The sequence below is a fragment of the Rhea americana genome, unplaced genomic scaffold (assembly GCF_003343005.1).
Source record: "Rhea americana isolate MKP2758 unplaced genomic scaffold, rheAme1 scaffold_1, whole genome shotgun sequence".
In the NCBI taxonomy this organism is placed as follows: domain Eukaryota; kingdom Metazoa; phylum Chordata; class Aves; order Rheiformes; family Rheidae; genus Rhea; species Rhea americana.
In genome coordinates this window covers 615656-634257 of record NW_028185038.1, presented here as the reverse complement: position 1 = coordinate 634257, position 18602 = coordinate 615656, and the positions used below count along the sequence as shown (strand labels likewise).

Below are 18602 nucleotides of genomic sequence, written 5' to 3'. Positions count from 1 at the left end.
TCTAAAATATTAAGCCACATTACTACTCACGTACGCAAATACTTCACAAGCCCTGAAACAGAACAGAAAATCATTGTATCCCATTGCTCATTATGCCCCACAACTCTTGCCTATGCTGCTCTAAATTCTTTCTATTGTAACAGAATACATCAAGAAATAAGTAAAGTATTTTTAAACATACGGAAATGTTTCTTAGTACTATAGTTCTTTAGATGAAACAAAACCTAAAAGGAGTATTTATTCTTTTAAGTGTCACATCAGTTGCTGACTGGCATAAAACAGTTTCACTTTCTTCTCTTCCTGCATTAGGTACTTCATTGTAAAATCTATCTAGTAAAATCCTATCCTATTTCTCAAAATTTTCCAGAAGTAAAATTGACAAAAATCTAAGTAGGGCTGAYAGAATTCTTTTCTAAATTTTTAGCAGATCAAATACACAGAAAGAATTCTTAACGGTGTCAGCATTCAATTTTTTTCAATTTTTTTTCTCTCTCTTCCCCCCCTCTCTCCCACAAATACTCAACAGGTTTAAGTTTTCTACAGGGCCATTCTCCCACCAAAAAACTTGCCAGTTTGTTAAAAACAAACAAAAAAATACTAGCCCCCACCCCCTGAATAATTTTAATAGTGTTCCACTTAAAATTGGCAACCTTCCTGCTTTCTCAGCCTCTTGGGTACTTACGGGCTGCTGTGTAGCCTGGCTCTATCCTGACTCAGCAGCTGAGCTGCTGTAAGGCCCCGTATCTCTATACTGACTCATTTAACAACGCAAGGGACAATTCATTTCAAGCCTTCGCAAACTTCAATGCTTCGTTTCAGTTTGCAAAAACATTTTTAAATGTTTATGTTTTGAAACTTCCTGGAGAAATGCAGTTGACGTTTTTGGCCATCACTAAGTGCTTAATAACTAAATTTCACATCAGATTTTACAGGAAGCAATCAGTATGTATCTAAAGAAAAAAGAAAACAAAAAGAATAGTTTAATTCAAAGTATGAGGAGTCTGGAACTGTCAGCTGATTTAGTCAAATTACTGCATTTTACAGACGAAGCTGTGTATACGCTATCATTCTTGTACATAGACTTCAATAATTTTGACTATATATTTTTCCTCTCAGCTGACCGTGATTAAAATTGTAATTTATTTAGAAGACATACATTATGCTCTTAAACATGCATGTTTTACTCTCATTTATTCCATTTAGGGAACAGTGATTTAATGTTGCACATATGAAGCCTGACTTTTAATCAAGTTGATTCTCTCTGGAACAAAGGCCAAAGACTTATTAGAAATCAAATGTTAAAGAATCCAAGATATAACCTGTATTCAGTCTTCAAAACAGATTCTCTATCCTGTTTTTATAATAGGATACTATATCAACTATAAGTGGAACTCACATACAGGTAGCCTGCAGACAATTCTTAAGTGCCATCAAACGCTTTGTAATACCCGGACTGAAACAAAAGCAGTCCAACAGTTTTAACACGGTATAATTAGATTTGTCATACACTTACACCTGTATGAAAAGTATATATTAGGAAATGATAAATTTACACACACAAAAACCATGTTTTTTACTGTGTTAAATACTAGAATTTAGTAATCTAGGTTTTAAGTATTTGCTAACATCTGTTACAGTGCCCTGAGAAAACATGTGTAGGTGGTAGCGAGAATACTGAACAAACAATACATTCCAGTGAAATATTTCATTACTGTTACTTAGCCAATAAATAATAAAAAACAAATGTAATGTACTGCATTAATCACTATTTGCAATTTTAATTTTATGATAATTTAACATGACTGTGTTAGGATAGCAAATTCTAAATATCTAAGTTCTGCGTAGAAGGCAGAACAGAATCAGAACAGTAACTGATTTTCTTCACTAGATTTGTAAGAGGCTAAAGGTGATTGATAAMATGAAAAACATCATGGAAATTTGATCTGAATCTGATTTACTATTTTACAATACTCAAAAGGTATTTTGAAACAATAATTTGTTCTAAGAATTCACCAGGTCTATATACAACTGACAAAAGTGCACCTTTTAGTGGTCACCAAAATTATCTTTTATCCATTGATCACCTTTATTTTCCTCTGACGTAATAACTGCACCAATTAATTTTAAATTACTAACCTAATGAAAAGAACCCATGTTTCCAACAAAAAAAGCAAGGGAAGTAAGGGTCATTAACCTCATCTCAGTTGAGCAAAGACACTCACCTTTCCCCACTTAAGGAATCATCCACCTAATTATTGTGTGACCAGGATTTCTTAAGCAAAACTGATCTATTTTTTGGAACGGTTAGATACTGGGGGGAGTATGTATAGGAAACTTTCAAATACTTCTCTCTACTATGTAATCGAAGTATGGAGAAAGATGTGTTATGTATGTATGTGATAATGACCTGGTAAAGCATTATGAAATAAACATTTAAGGTTACATTACACTATTGCTTTATATTTTTAAATGAGGTTTTACATCCAAAAGAAGGCTAGATTATTAAAATGGAACTGTTTTCAGTCCTCTCAGAATGATAAATTGTGGTGTTCAATAATCCCCTATTTCTGATAAAAATTCATATTTTAATTATTATTCTGTTTATGAAAATCAACAACATATGAAACACCATACCTCTCAAAGCACTGGAACAATGGATCCTGTATTTATCTTTCTTGAAACTAATCAGCAATACCACCCACCTTGAATGTAATTCAAGACAGCATAATAAAAGGCAGTCTATGAGAACAATGAAATATTAGACAAAGTAGGTACGCTTTACTGAACTAGATAGGGTAAGTTTAGAGTCTTCTTTTGAATCTCTTACTTACGAATATGCATGAGTGACATTAAAAGGGTATATTTTCAGGAGTCTGAATAAGGTGAGGGATAAAACAACAAAACATCCTTATGTAAAGGTAAAACATGAAACATTGGTTATGGATAGTGAATGGGAGAAAAACCTGACAGTGTATAGACTCTAAGGCAGTGCATGTGATAAACAAGCAAATAGCAGTCTAAGTGCTGTCCTTCACCACTTCAATTTCTCTCTAGAATCCAAAATTTCAATGGCTTGTATATTAAACAAAAACCCTTTTTATCACTTTTCCCTATATCCACTAGAATAGATGATATTTAACATTCACATCAGTCAGAGAAAATCCTGCAACAGCCATTCATTTTCATTTACAATGATTGCTAGTGGTTAGCTTGCAGGAAAGAATGCAAGGAGTCTGAAGCATGCCTTACATATGACTGCACATCTTTCAAGGGAAAGGCTCATGATCTGCCGAATTCTTTTTAACAACAGCATTTTACCACAGCATGAAATTACAGTTTCATGATATAGATCCAAATAGAGGGGAGAAGGGGGGAAAAAAAAAGAAAAAAAGATTACATTTCTGTATAGATCATCTTACCCTTTTTAACAGAGCATAAACATCTGCATTGATCTACCACAGTTTGCATATAAAAAATGAGACAATTCAGTGGGATTTACATCTTGGAAAGCATTTGGGGTTTGTGCAAACAGAACTACTTCCTGCCAAACCATAGCTCAAAATAGCTACCCATAATAAAATGCTCACTCAAATTCATATGAGGCCACAAGGTCAAAAATAACATAGAAAGAAAATCTTCAAACTGAAAGCAAAATTTTTGACTGCAAATGGAGAAAGAAACATATAAATAAGATTTAATAAGCACATATAACTGTATATGCTTAGAAAAGAGAAAAGGGAGAGAAAGAATAGAAATGCTATTCACACTTCTGGATAAACTCAGCTTGGCTAAAAGAGTTCAATTAGCAGATACAGTCACTTCTTGAAAAGAAACAAAACACTACACAACATAAATGCCTCCTATGTATCAGGTCTATTTAAATTTTATTTCTATGCATAGTTTTCATTAGTTTCAAGGAGAGGCTACATAAATAATCTTATTAGCAAAAAATAGTTTCTTCTAGCTTTTGGGATTTTATTCCCATCACTGACTTAAGTATCACATACACACACACTCTTAAAAATTCTGAAATGGAAAGTATATTAGAATTAGGAGAGATTATGCATAGCTGTTTTTTAAAAAAAAGAAAAAAAAAAGATAACCGAAGCATATTTGTTCCACATACATGCACTCTACAAAGAGAAAAGGAGCAAAATGACAATTCAGAAGTCTGATTTATTGATTTATTTATTAAGAATTAAGCCAGCTTTCCTACATTAAGAAACTTTCATATTATTCCTGCTAAGAACATGTGCACAGGTGCCTTTCTAATTTATCAGATCAGATATGTGGGCTCTTTCTAACCTTTCTTGAAAAGGAATCCAGAAAAATGGGATTTAAGAGGGGGCAGACAAAAAGACATTCATCCCTCAAAAAACAACAACAAMAAAAAAAAAACTCCCCAACTTCTAGAGCACATCTTCACAATAAATGATTTTGAAATTAAGTTTTTACAGCTTTCATTCAAAAGCAAAAAAATTACATGCTGTGTTCGTACCTGCATATGTGTTACCAACACAACAAGGAAACAGAATGTTTATTTTAGAAGACAATAGAAGTTGCCGCAATGGCCATGAAAACTATCAAGGAAATGCACTTTAGTAACTTCCTGATGTTGCTATTCTTCCTCAAATAGTGTTTTATTCAAACTTCTCCAAACAGAACTCTAGTTCATGAAGAAAAGGTGTAATTAATTTTTCAACTGTACTGCTCCATCAGAATTAGATTTCCTTTTTTAGAGAAGTCTCATTAAGAGCATCATCTTGCATTTAGATTCTTTAAATAGGTAAAGTGTACAGATTTAAGAAACGAATGAAATGTCATTGTAATTTGGAATTTTAACACTGCCATATAATGTATAAGTATACATAGCATCTTGTATACAGTCATTGGTTTTTACAACCTAGGAATACGCTTGCAGTAACACTACAGTAAAATAAAATGGTTCATGGAAAATGTATTTTTCCATGCTCTTCAAGAGTATTCTAGTTTTGGCATCATATATGAAGCTTCTTTGTAATTCAGCAGGGAATTTCCAAAAAAGCAGTTCATTCATCTTCTCTATTGGATGCAACAGAAGGAAATAGAAAATAACTAAAAATACACAAACAAAAACACCACACAGGTAACTTGAGGATCTGGTTACTAAAATGAAATCTGTGAAATGGTAAAACTTGGTTCACTCTAAGCCCAATTGTGAGGGCAAACATAACAATGAATCAGTAATTTTCCTACAGTAACCAAGTAACTATATGTGCTTATTCAACTATAAGAAAAATCGTTAAAAACCTGAAGATTAACAATTACATGTATGTCAAAAATTAACAGGTCTGCTATCTTTCAAGATGTATTCATTGAAATAAATTGTATAACATTTACCTGTATCCAAGCGCTTTACAGGGGACTCATCATCAACCTCAGAATCTCCACATGCACTCCTTGATCTTTTCCTTGGGTGCAGAAGTGTCTCCAACCTTGGAAGGACTACAGACAAAAAGGTTTTGGTCCCTAGCTGTGGAGAAGTTGGCTGGGTTTCAGTGTTCTTTGCAGACTTTTGGGGGCTTATACTTTTCGATTTGCAGAAGAGAATGGATGTACGTCTGTTTACATCAGTTGATGACTCAGCTACAGCAGAAACAGTCGACTCATTGAGATTACTGTCAAGTAAGTGTTCTGGAGTGTGTCCATTTATTTCTTTCTGAATGGAAGTGCTATATAATTCATTATCAAATTTTACTCTTTTGTAAAGCTTACTCTGCTCTGGATTGAGTTCTACTGGTTTGAGGGTTGGTGGTTCTGAATTAGTCTCCAAGTTTGAAGGAAGAGGTAATGCATCTGATGGTTCAAGTTTAGGGGGAGATTTATCTCCTGAAAAAATTATAAATAGAGTGTGATTTTTGAAAACTCGTAGTTAGAAAGTCTATTATAAAACTCACTATAAATGTGCAGCCCACCAAATAAATTGCTGTTTGGAAACAAAGCATAACACTTTAAAAACAAACCTTGTCTAGCAACAATCTGTCCTAGTTAGTAGTTCCTACTTTTATACTGGGAATGTAACATGGATACAAAAGTAGGCGTTTATAGTATTTGGTGTGTTAAAAATTTACACTTGAATAAATACTTTTTACTTCTAATGCAGTAATGTTAATTTCATAACTAAAATCTAAGAAATCTTTTTTTTATATAAAAAACTGGGGTGGTGTACAATTTATATGTTAAATGCAATCACACCATCATTAAAATAAAATGTTCAATAAATTACATTTTATAATTTTGAATATTCATCTTATCTGCCTAGCGCAAATTTTATCAGGTAAGCATTTTTTTTTTAAAAAAAATGGTATTTCTAACCTGATCTATTAGACTGAGCTAGTGTGTGTTATAAAATGTACAGACAGACAAGTTTTGCAAAGCTGCTTTACAATTGTGGATAGCAGTTTTATTTATCAAAAAACAAAGTCTTGCTGTTTTACTAGCCACTATTTGGCAAATACGCTTTGCAGACTTGACAGGAGAAGTCAGAAAAACCACCCTCTACCAATTTTTTCTTCCTTCCCCTTCTGTTACGCAGTTATTTCCCAGTTAATTTCAACAGTCCCATGCCGGGAAAAGGCAATGGAGGTTTTACTGTGAGTGTACAGAACTAAATTTAGCTTTTCATCCCAAGAGATGATAAAACAAAACAAAACAAAAAACACATTCTACTCTCAAGAGTGTTCCCAAATACAAGCAAAATAACTTTGTAACACAAAATTATCAACAAAAATACACATGGATATTAAAACTTTCTAGCTTTAGCAAGAGGAATCTTTTAAAATACAAATTAATATGGAGAAAGCAAATGCTTATTCTAGAAAAGCTGCATGAAAACAACGTATTCAACAGAAGCATTCATGCTGTCAAGTAAAATTCTTGTTTAGATGATTTTCTACCTGAAAAAAGCTGTGAAACATCAAGAGTTTAAACCCTGTACCTGCAGCAGATTAAATATTATCTATGTATTGTTTTGATTTTTGGCTCCACAATACTTATTTTGAAATCAATGACTTGTGCATATCAAAAAGACTGCTCCATCTATATAAGGTATAATTCATATTAATAACATAAATAGTTAAAATAAAGTTATATGTTCACATCCTTTGAAGGAATACCAGAATTAGAATTGATAAATAGTATTTCAAGATGACCTTAAGAATGAGGTCCATAGGCAGATAAACAAATATAAGCATCAGCTCTTCTAAAAAAAAAAAAAAAAGTCTGTTAAGAATGGCCTGTAATTTTGAACAAATTCTAACTTTCTTACAACTAATTTGAAAAGATTCACATAAAGATTTAAGCACAGAAACACACTTAAAAACTATTTAGATACTACAAGASTAATTTCACTGAGTTACTTTGGTACCATATGCCACGAGAGTTTAGAATACAATTTGTCATGTGCTTAAGATTCAAAACAGAATTGTTAAAGGTAATTTATAGCAATTCTACACTCGGCTGATGTAGAGATTCCCTTTTTTGCCACAAGGATTCTACTGATTACTTTCTGATTACTTTATCTCTCTTTACTACAGCTTCTTCCTTTCATCCTCCAATTACATTCCATTTCAGGTTCTAAATTTGAACTAATATTTACTATTCTTGACTATATCATAACTATCACCACGGTGTCAATCACCTCTGAATAATGCTTTTTATTATGTTTTTAAAAGTAAGCATTTCAGACCAAATAAAGTAGTTACTGGTCAGAGATTGTATCTACACTTTTACACTACTATTTGTACAGCTGCTGCCAACAATAAAAATGTTGATCTAGAAGTAACAAAGAATAGAGTATTTATTATCTGCCAGAAAGTACATTCCTAAATAACTATATTCACWGGCACCATTACTGAAAGAGGGAAGAAGTGGGGTGAGGGGAAATACACACACAAACTCCAACAATCACTAAACATTTTGAGAACATTTAGCACCTCAAAACTTAATGCTAAGTTATATGCTGATTCAAATATGTTTTTTTCCATCAYTGTCCTTCAAATCTCAAGCAAGTTACAGATTCGAAAACCATTCTCTTAATCACTCTAAGAATTAAACATCAAGCTGCTGTATGAACTGCATTTAAGGACAGTCATTTTATTCAGTTCAGCTTTCAAAAATTTTGATAGCATCAAGCTGCTCCATACAGACTACTGTTTTTATCATGCTTTCACTTTCCTTCCATTTTTTCCTTCCTCATCCAATACTGTTAGTCAAGTTGTGACATGCCTATCTCTCTCTCTCCTCAATAAAAATAGGTAATAAAATAACTTTTTAGAGAAGAGAATGTAATGCTGATCCTGGAACAAACTGCCAATAACGCTCTTTATCCCGTCTCCTCCCCTGCCTCCCCCCACACCCTCACCAAGAGACTGGATTTTCGTTGGCGTCATTTAAGAAGGAGTAATAAAATTATCAGTAGCCGATTTCAAAGCAAAAAAAAAAAAAAAAAAAAAACCACACATAACATTCAACTGTAACCTGAGGTCAGGTCTTCCTGTATGTTGCTCTCACTAAAACCAGCAGGAAACACAGAGTAGGTAAGGATCTGAGATCACTATTTTGAGGAGGCAGAGAGGCACAAACAGAAGGGCAGTCAGATGTGGCAGCCTTGATTATAAAACATTGTTTGGTGAATCCCATCACTAGTTAGTGATGCAAACCAAAGCAAAGAAGCAAAACCAAACTAACCCTCCACTCTCCCAAAACAGTCTGCATTAAAGGACAGAACGGCAACAAAAGACAGTATAGTGGCTGTAGTTTTAAGTGCCTTTGATTTAAATTCACATAATCTCTCTATATATTTTGGTATGTAAGTAGATTTCCAAAAGTACTAAGATGCACTGAGATTTCCAAATTCTTTTCCGTTCTAATATTGTTTGCATTTTAATTTCCTAACAGATTTTTTTTTAAAATCTTTGCTACTGTGAAATATAAGGGAGGGATAAGGGGATGTGGCTAAAAAGATCATGATGATAGTCTTAAAATATTAATTGTAAATAAGCACTATATGTCCACTTAAAAATAAACTAAAATGTTTATTTAATTTAATTCACATGGTTAGAGCACCTGATTGAAGAGGTCCACAACAGTACTGAGTTAAATACAGTTTAAAAATCTTACCTTCTTCTTCTCCTTCTTGTTCTAATGCTGCAGCTTCTTCTTCAAAACTTCCAATACCTGATTCTATTTGAGGAGCTTGATTGTGTTGCTGACTTAGTTTGTTGCGGATAATGCTTATTTCTTTCTTTAACAGCTTTGCTCTTTTGCTCCTTGACCCACTGGATTTCATTGCACAGGTGAGATCAAGCTTTTCTAACAACTCTCTCAGCTGTTCTTCTAAGGACATATGTACTCTGTTTGCAGGATTCAGTAACCGATCCACTGAAGTCAAAATATGTATAATTGAAAATATGTTAGTGTTTACCAGAATATTAACAAATATACTAAAAGGAAAAAAAAATAAAATCATGTGCTGGAATTAAAAAAATATCAAAAACCTACTTCAATTACAGTTTTAGCAGCTTTACTGTCAGCAGTGAAGAACTGTTGAAACAAACTCCTACTACGTAATATTATTAGAATTCTTCTTGATCAGGATTGTGTTTAAGAAAACTAAGTAGAGGGACAAAGAATTTTTAGCTATGAAGGAAGACAGCTTAATAATAAGTAATTTGCTGCTTTTCAAAGAGTGAGATTATAAACAAAGTATGTTATTTTTCCTTCACTGCTACATATCTTGGCTTTCTGAGTTTCCAAGTGAAAAGATGACTTGAATTCTCAATATTACAAAATTGCTCATTTTTTATTGAAGAAAAAAGATAGAACTATTATTAAACATTAAATTTCTAATTCAATAGGTAGTTTAAGAGTGTGTTTATATTTACACACACTGGCAGCTATGCTCTATGACTTATGAGCACATGATCATGTGAAAGAAAGCACTCAAAATTTAAAACCCATTTTCACATACATTTTTTAAATTAGGCTCTAAGCTTGTTAAAAATGAGAATCTAGAAGACTGTTTTCTAATGATAGAAGCAGTAGAAGAGAATCAACTGAATCATCAAAAAAAAGTCTGTAGTTAGAAAAAGAAGTATTTCTCATCAGAAAACTGAACAGGTATGATTTTAAAGATATGTATGGTATTTAGAGACTGTATTTAATAAAAACTTAACTAAACAAGAAAAAAAATCAAAAATATCTTACCATCTTCCCATGAGAAAGGTTGGGGTGACTCAAGTTTAGGCCGTTCAGGTAAGTGCATTCCAGTTTCATTATTATAACCGATTCCTTCAGCATCTCGCCTAGCTTGCCTGAGAACAACACCTCCTTGATCTCTTAACCGCACTGCAGCTCTATAGAATATTGTATCTTTTGCATTATATTTCATACAGTTATCTATGATAAGATTGAAGTCTTCTTCAAACTCACTGAGGTTTCTATAGCCTTGAGCATCTAACCGTTTTCTCATGGTAGAAAAATCCATTGGATGTTTAATATGATCCAAATAATCCGGAACCTTTGAATAAATATTTAAGGCAAAAATGGTGTAAACGTAATCAAATTATTTTGTTACAAAATAACATTAGTTATTAATAGATTCAGTTTTTTTTCTCCTCATATTTAATAACACCTTAAATCAAGAGCTGGGAAATGTAGTTTAGAATTGCACACTTTGATCCTGCACACATTTACACACCAACTGAAGTTTACATATTGCATGATTCTACATCCTAGATAATAAACCACAATTCTAATAACAGTTACCCAAACTACTTATTTTTATTCTTTGGAAGAATACGTGTGTGCACATACATGTACAGACATACAAATATACATATGTATACACATACATATGCACATACACACACAGGTACACCCTAAGACAATCTAGTTTCCCACTTAAAAAAAAAGTGAAAATTTATATTTAAATGAAAACATAGTAACTACATTTTAATTTTTACTAGGACACTCTTTAAGCTTGCTTTATCAAATAATATTATGTCAGAAGTAAAACAAAAATAAAAAAAAAACTCTTCAGCCTTTTTTAGCTTTGTATAAAGTGGTTTAGATTAATATGGTCTCATGTTATTCCATGCAAGTGTTTCCCCAAAGGAAATTATTTGGGTATATGAACACATATATAGATTTTCACAGCAGTAAGTTATAACATAATTTACTGGCACAGAGATAAAAAAAAGATAACACTACTCCCCATTCTGCAGTATAATGATTTGTTTCTTGTTATTAAATCAGCTAAATCATATGCAAACATGAGGAAACACTTTGGAAACATTAAGTTTAAGACATACCTCTTTAAGGTTCACTGGCTGAGCAAATATACGAGCAGGATCCTTTTCCTGTAGCTGATCCAAAACTGACCGCAAAAGTACAGTGAATGGAGTAAGCTGAAGCTCCATAGCAACCTGCTCAATCTTGACCTAAACAAGTAATAATTACTCAGTCAAATATTTTTCATTAAGATAGCGTTTTGAGTTGTTCTGCAGCAAGAATAATGTACTTGACATAAATATTTTAACTTCCTTAGTTGGAATATCAAAGAAAATTAWTTTTCAAAAATAACACTTCTATATCTTATGCTACTTTCAATATCATTAGTTGGCATTGGTCTGACATACATTTTCAGTACATAATCACTCTCATCCTTTTCCTTTAAACTCAACTTCAACTCCAGCTTCACAAATTTTCAGAATTAAGATTCATATTTTATCTATAAGAATTTAATTTTTGTTCTAGATTTTAACTGGAATTCTTTTTAAAGAAAAAAACATTACACAAGAATAACTTTGCATAATGTGAAAGAGCAAAATTTAAAATGTAACCTGTTTAAGTTGTAGTAACAGTACTGTGTTCAAAATGTAGCAAAAGAATTTACAACAGTGATGAATGTTAATGAGCTATGTAAAACCAAAATGGGTTGTTTAAAAGACAGAATGTTCATTATATGCAAATGCCAATAAAACCATTTAAAAATACCAAAATCTACAGCTTCTTCAAATATTTGGTTGCCCTTTAGAATTGCCATTACTTTTGAGTATTTTAAGACTCCTTTATAGCTTTATTTTCAGGACATTTAAAAAGAAAAAAAACATTGAAACAGGTTTGTTATGGCAAGGATCCATTAATGGTGTGTTTGTGAGTATGTGTTCCTACAGGTGTACTTAATTAATAAAAACAAAGTATATATACACATATATACACAGACACAGCAAATGATACATGAATGTATCAAGAATATTTAACTATATTACCTTGCAATGAATTGGTAGAGCTTACAAAAAAAGTAGAAATGGAATGTTATTTGTGTAACAAAGGATAGCTAAGGACTCAGTAGGGCAAACTTGTTACTTTGGGTTTTCTTAGAGGTTGTCTTTCTTCATTATCGCTTCCTCACTTTCCTTCTCCAAGCTACTAATGCTTCATAACGTTGTATCATTTAAATATATTTATTTATTTGTCATAAAAAGGAAACTCAGTATAGGCACATGAGCTGGCAGAACCAATTAGGTTTTTGTTTAACAGTTCTTTAGAAATACACCATCCTTGCAAGTGTAATTGAAAGGCCTGTTAAATAATTCTATATACTTCAAACTACATGTTTATATTCTTGATCCTAAAAAGGAAGATTAAAAGACAACAACTATAGTTTTCTTACTGCAAAACCTGTACACAAGAATACTTGAACTATCTTTTGCTTCAGGAAAATTTTACCAAATTAAAAGGGTACTACTTACCTGTTCTCGTTTTAATTTTTCACGCTTACGTATAAGTTCAATTAGCAAACGTGCTCTTTCAAGATCATGGCGCAGCCTTTGCCAGTACTTCAATTTTTCTTTTAAGGCTTGCATTTCTTCATCATCTTCTCTCTAAGAAAAGAATCGAAAGGTTTTAACAAAAATTTAAAAKGCTAATCTCTTTTAATACAATGCAATTTTATAATGTATTCATGGGAAAGAAGAAACTCTTGTTTTACAGTCACAGCATTCAGTAATAAGCTTCATAYTGCCAAAACACAAACAAAAACCCTGTGGTCAGGATATCTTCTTTAATTCCTAAATTCTCTAGTTGGAAGCAGCATCTGTAAAACCAGAAAGCAATCCCATGATGAAGACAACTTACAGCAGAAAAAAAAAATATAGCAAATAGCAATTAGTAACATAAGCTGCAAAATAAGATCCAATGTTTTCACATCGAAATCCAAACTACCAGGAATGTCATTAGCTTCCTCAGAAAAATCCCACTCAAATGTAGTAGAAGTAAATTCTTGTTGGGTTCAACACAGTCTCCCCCCAGGCAGAATTAGGACACACTGGTAATAGAGAAACAAAATTACTATGACTTCCAAGGACAGGAGATGAAATCAGTTCTCCAACAAAGGGAGAAGAGGGAGGAAAATAAATAGTAGTAGTTTCTGAAAAAGTTAAGACACTATCAAGACTGTAAATATAGCCAGTTATAACCCCCAAAATGCTAYAAAAAACTTCAAATGGTACAGGCAAATAGACAATACAGTAATACAACTTTCTAGCAAATGAACAAAAGAATGATTTACACATTCTTTTGGAAAAGACAGTGTTTAAATGCTTGCCGTTTTTAGCTTGATTTGTACATGTAATGAACAAGTCCTTTTCTTGTTGCCATTTTTACTATTTTTCACATTTAAGAAAAGGAAGGGTATCTGAATACTTTACATAGTATTCAAAAGGGATGGGTAATTAACCAGAAACAAAGAGATTAGTACTATGCACACAACAGAAATATCCACTTCATAGAATTTTTACATTTAAAGAGAATATTTTATAAAAGAATCTCAGAAAGATCTAAAGCTTCGTCTATTTGTCAGGGACTAGCATAAAATAATATAAACTTGATAAGTAACTTTTTTTTTTCTTTTAAATCAACATATCCAAATTCCTTAAGTTTTAAACATTAGATGGCAGAGGAATAAAAAAAACCTGCCTGGTAAGCAGGGGAACAATGAAAGTGATCACACTACAGCCTGTTACACACAAGCAAAAAAACTTCCTAACTGAAGTTAATTTAGAAATGTTATAGATCATCGAAAGGAAGCTTGTGCAATTTTTCAGACAGAAGGTTCTAAAAATAAAGTTGCAAGAATTGGCAGTTTAAAAATTCCTAATATATTTGAGTGCTGACAGATTCACACAGTATTTTATTGTTTTACATACTTCAGAACATTTTCAGAACTGTAAATATAAGTACCTATGGAAGCTATGAAGTTTGTTTTCTTCAAATTTCTGACTGCACTACAGCTGAAAATCCTTATCTATCAACTAGTTCTGCACAAAATACAGCAATCTGGAAACAAGGTTCCTCTTTTGAAAAAAAAAAAAAAAAAATTGAAAAATTGGAGGCATAAAATGCTATTCCCTTTTCCTGATTATTACCACCACTGACGTTTTTTTCCTCATTTCTTTTAAGTAGTTAGGTCTAGAATTAGGCACTTACTATGTAATTTAATTGAGAAGAGTGATATTTCAGAGTTAATTTTGATAGTAAAACAAGTATTAGTATGAACAGTTTCTAGTCCTTAGAATTCTCAGGGACTCAATGAACTAGAAAATCTATRCTGCCACTAATGCCTGTCTTCGCACACTTCATCATCTTAGAGTTCAGATCCCATGTGTGGGAAAGTAACCTAACTGTTAACTGATAAGCTGTATTTTTTTCATAGTTTTACTGTTTTTCGGCACCAAAGATAAGCTTTGGCTGTTGCTCGAAGTGGAAGTCTTGTCCGCTYTTTGCTTGCAGCCACTCAATATTGTCTGCTCTTTTGCCCTATGCAGTTGCCTAAGAACTGATCCAGCTGAAAGCTCAGCCAACAAAAACAGAATAGTTTTAAGGCAGAACAAGGAACTTAAATACAGCTGGGAAAATGTTGCTTTCTTACACCAGGTTTTGAGGTAGTTTACCTGAGACCCAAGTATTTGGCTAAATCTGAAGATGCAGTTATACGTAACTTAAATTTTTTTATTATTATTATTAGGCATATTCTTCTAGTTGGATCAGCTGTTTGATCTGGTACAAGTACTCCCAACAGGACAAACACATGATTTCATTCCATACGGTAGCCACATCGGTTTAAATCTACAGATGTGATCCAAAGCATGYACAGCATCTATTCTTTTGCTTTTTCGTTGTGTGCACCACCCTGAATGTTACTTCTGCTTGTGGACTAACAAAAGCCTCCAAATTTATGCTACTTCTATGTAAAGTGGTGCTGGCAGATACAGCAACACTAGCTGTGATTAGTCCCCTTCACACTAACCTGTACTGCCTGATAGGCACATACAACATGTGCCTGAATAAGATTAAAAGCTCCAGGCAAGCTGAAAAGAGCTATGATGCACTGGCTTCTAATATCTATCTCAAGAAAAATAGGATAAAATGAGTTCCTTTCACAATTTTTAGTTCCGACAAGCAAAGGTCCTTGGAGAAGAACCGCCATAGAAGTTGTTCTCCAAGTTTCCTTCTTTCTGTAATAAATCCAGAAAGTTTCTTCTGGCTGGCAAAACAGGAAATTGTCTGATATACTTTGTTCTTATTGAACGTCAAATATTGCATTATCTAGAAAAGCTAATATTGCCAAATTTACCAATTCAGAGGGAAGAGGGAGACACTTAAGTCTACACACAGAATATACATGGATTGAGAACTAATCTTCTGCTGTAATCCCCACCATGAAGAGTGGTAACATATGTTACCACTCTATGCATACTGGTAGGAGTACTGCCACCATGTACCAACAAACCATTCCTTGCGCTGGATGCAAATATCTGCGGACAGCCTCACTCTTCAGGGTCTGTAATTTAACACAAGCCAAACAGAACTAACTATTGATCAAGATCAAATTTTATAACTGTAATTCTATGTTAAGATCCTTTGCTGACACTTGTGCGACAGTCAGCCAACACCATTTTATGATTGCAACTAATGCACTATTCTTGCTGAAATCTTCAGTTCAGATATGACCTTACTTATCAGCAGTTTCTACCTTGTTTTTCCGAACAGTAGTTTTTAAACAATCTCACTGTAGCAAGAACAGCCACTGCACTCTGAATTTCATTCTCTGTTTTTATCTGTACATCCTTTAAGTACAGAAAAAAAAATCACATAATAATGAGGATGCAAGCTTGTTTAGGATATCTGTAATCTCTTTCCTGAACTTCAGGATGGTGAAAGAGAAGTGATAGGATAAAGAAAAACATTAACCATTCTTTCAGAGCGTTCCTCTTCCTTCAGAATATCAAGTAGCATACACCCAAGATCTTTTGGATCTGTTTAGAACTATTAGAAGTTTTTATAACATCACCTTGAAAAGCATGTAATAATTCAGTTCTAAAGCACATTCATATCAGTTATTCTAAATCATGGAAAGTTTTTCCCCACTTACAAATTCATTCTAATAAATCAAATGTTATTTGAGAGGGATCAAATACCTTCTACTAGGTGTTTTCCAATCAATTTCAGAGTTTTGTTAAGAATAACTGGGTTTAGTATTTCTTTTCAGTTTAAATGAAAAAGAATAAATACTATTCTGAATTTGTATCTCAGTGTTCCTTGGATTGAATGAAAACATGTTTATGTTCTTTGACACTTTGACTTTCCCCATAAAATAAAAGAATCTTCCTATCTAGATTGAAATTATCAAAGTAATTATGCTTGCTTTCCCTACTCGATTGGAGCAAATAATCTACGTTGCACAATTTTGAGGAGTTCCTCTTAAGAGCTGTGCCAAGTCTGATTATTAAAAATCTTCATTATGCTTTGGCTTATACTTAGAATAACAAAGATGACAAATGCTTTGCAGTTACAACTATTTCACTAGGTATTCCTAAGACCAATTGAGGATATCATGGAAAGATGTACAGTATCATACAGAGGATGTCTATGACTCACTGAAGAGCTCTACCAATACATTTTTCATCAATATGACCATTTATTATTAAACTTCCCTTGAAACTTACTTTTTTTTATTTCAAAAGATGAAGTTCAGATAAATTGAATTATAGGTTTTCAACATTAAAACAAAGGCAAACAAGTACCCAGTTTTTAATCAAGCAGTATAACTATTCCATTTCAAATTAATATAATACTTTAATTATTTTATTACTTGAGAATACTGCATTGTTCTGAAATTAAAAAAAGAAAAGAAAGAAATCACACTTTTGGACAGGAACACAAATAAATGAATGCATTTTAAACAGCTCCAGACTAAGGCTTTTTTTGGTACAATCAAGTATCAATTATAATAATCATCTTTCTTTGGCAGTTATTATTCTTTAGAAATTTTGCACTTCTGATTCACCAGAACATGACATCTTAATAGCAGAAGTACTTCATAACGATCAACTAGTAAATATAATATTTTCAGGATCTGTAATTATAGTCTAGCTAGGTCTGTGTGTCTGTATGTGCCCTTGACTTTGTGCTTGATTTTAGTATTTTTAAGGACTCAAATTCATTCAAAATTATTAGTGTTTATTATCTGARTAAGTTAGTTGCAACTACCACAATGTAACTGGTAGATACTATTCTGAAGAACAGAAACTTCTAGTACTGAATTGAAGAGATAAAAATCACACTCTGCTTTTGAGTTTAGGTGAGTAACCCACAACTTCTGATCCAAATAAGCAGCACATCACCTATAAAATTCCCTATAGAAGTTTTACTCCTGTAACCATTGAAATTAACATAGAAATTCATAATGAAGTCTGATGAGCAGTTATTTAATATATATTAAGCCATATTGTGAATTCAAAAATTTAAAGTAAGATATATAGGGAAGTTATTACCCCTCAAAAAAAGCAGCATAAAAACTGAGATAATGTAGAAGAAAGGAAATAAAGATGAATAAGTGGCCAATTTATAATCAAAGTTAATTCCATGTAAAAAGATAAAAATCAATTACTGAAGTAACAGTAATATCAGTGAATTAGTAATTGTTTTTTTCCCAAAGAAAAGCTAAGAAAAGAAATACAGAAGAAAAAGGAAAGATCAAAGATAACTACAAAGTGATGATGACCATGATGTTTTTATGACTGTATTAACGATTTATCAGCAAACAACAAAATTCAATTCAAATAACAGTTAAGCTCTAGTTAAGCTCTAAAGGGAAAAAAATCTCAATTTAATACAAGAAAACAATACTCATATACAAATTTTTCAAAGTTATAAAATGTATTCATAAGTCCTAACAGCTATTTTACAAGAATAATTCCCTTGGAAGTCATAAACATCTGGAGAATGACAAAGAATACATCCAATTACATTCTCAGTTAAATTTAAGAGAGTAATGGGTATGCAGTATCTACATTATGCTGTTTCACTGCATTTCAAGGATTACATACACAGGTCTATCTACAGAATTCAAACACGAGGTTTTAATTATTCTCATAGTCACTTAGTGACTTGAAATGAGACATTAAGACCTATCAATATCCCTAATGTTGATCATATTACAAAAATGGAAAGCAGAAAAGTACTGCTTTCTGAATCTGATATAAACCTGGAGTGACTGG

General features: G+C 32.5%; 1 protein-coding gene across 6 annotated transcripts in view; it reads right to left on the bottom strand.

The window, feature by feature from the left end:
* The window catches only part of BRD1 (bromodomain containing 1), a 65665-nt gene that overhangs the window by 24845 nt on the left and 22218 nt on the right, over window positions 1–18602 (bottom strand). For 3 of the 6 annotated variants that reach the window (XM_085326241.1, XM_085326233.1, XM_085326262.1), the window contains 5 exons: window positions 12795–12926; window positions 11352–11480; window positions 10246–10558; window positions 9160–9420; window positions 5380–5868 (listed from right to left, as the gene is read on the bottom strand). In XM_085326241.1, the coding sequence (XP_085182367.1) occupies window positions 5380–5868; window positions 9160–9420; window positions 10246–10558; window positions 11352–11480; window positions 12795–12926 (1324 nt within the window). Of the gene's footprint in view, window positions 1–682; window positions 951–5379; window positions 5869–9159; window positions 9421–10245; window positions 10559–11351; window positions 11481–12794; window positions 12927–18602 lie in introns of all 6 variants that reach the window. The other 3 variants (XR_014898384.1, XM_085326248.1, XM_085326255.1) reach the window with 3 other exon arrangements.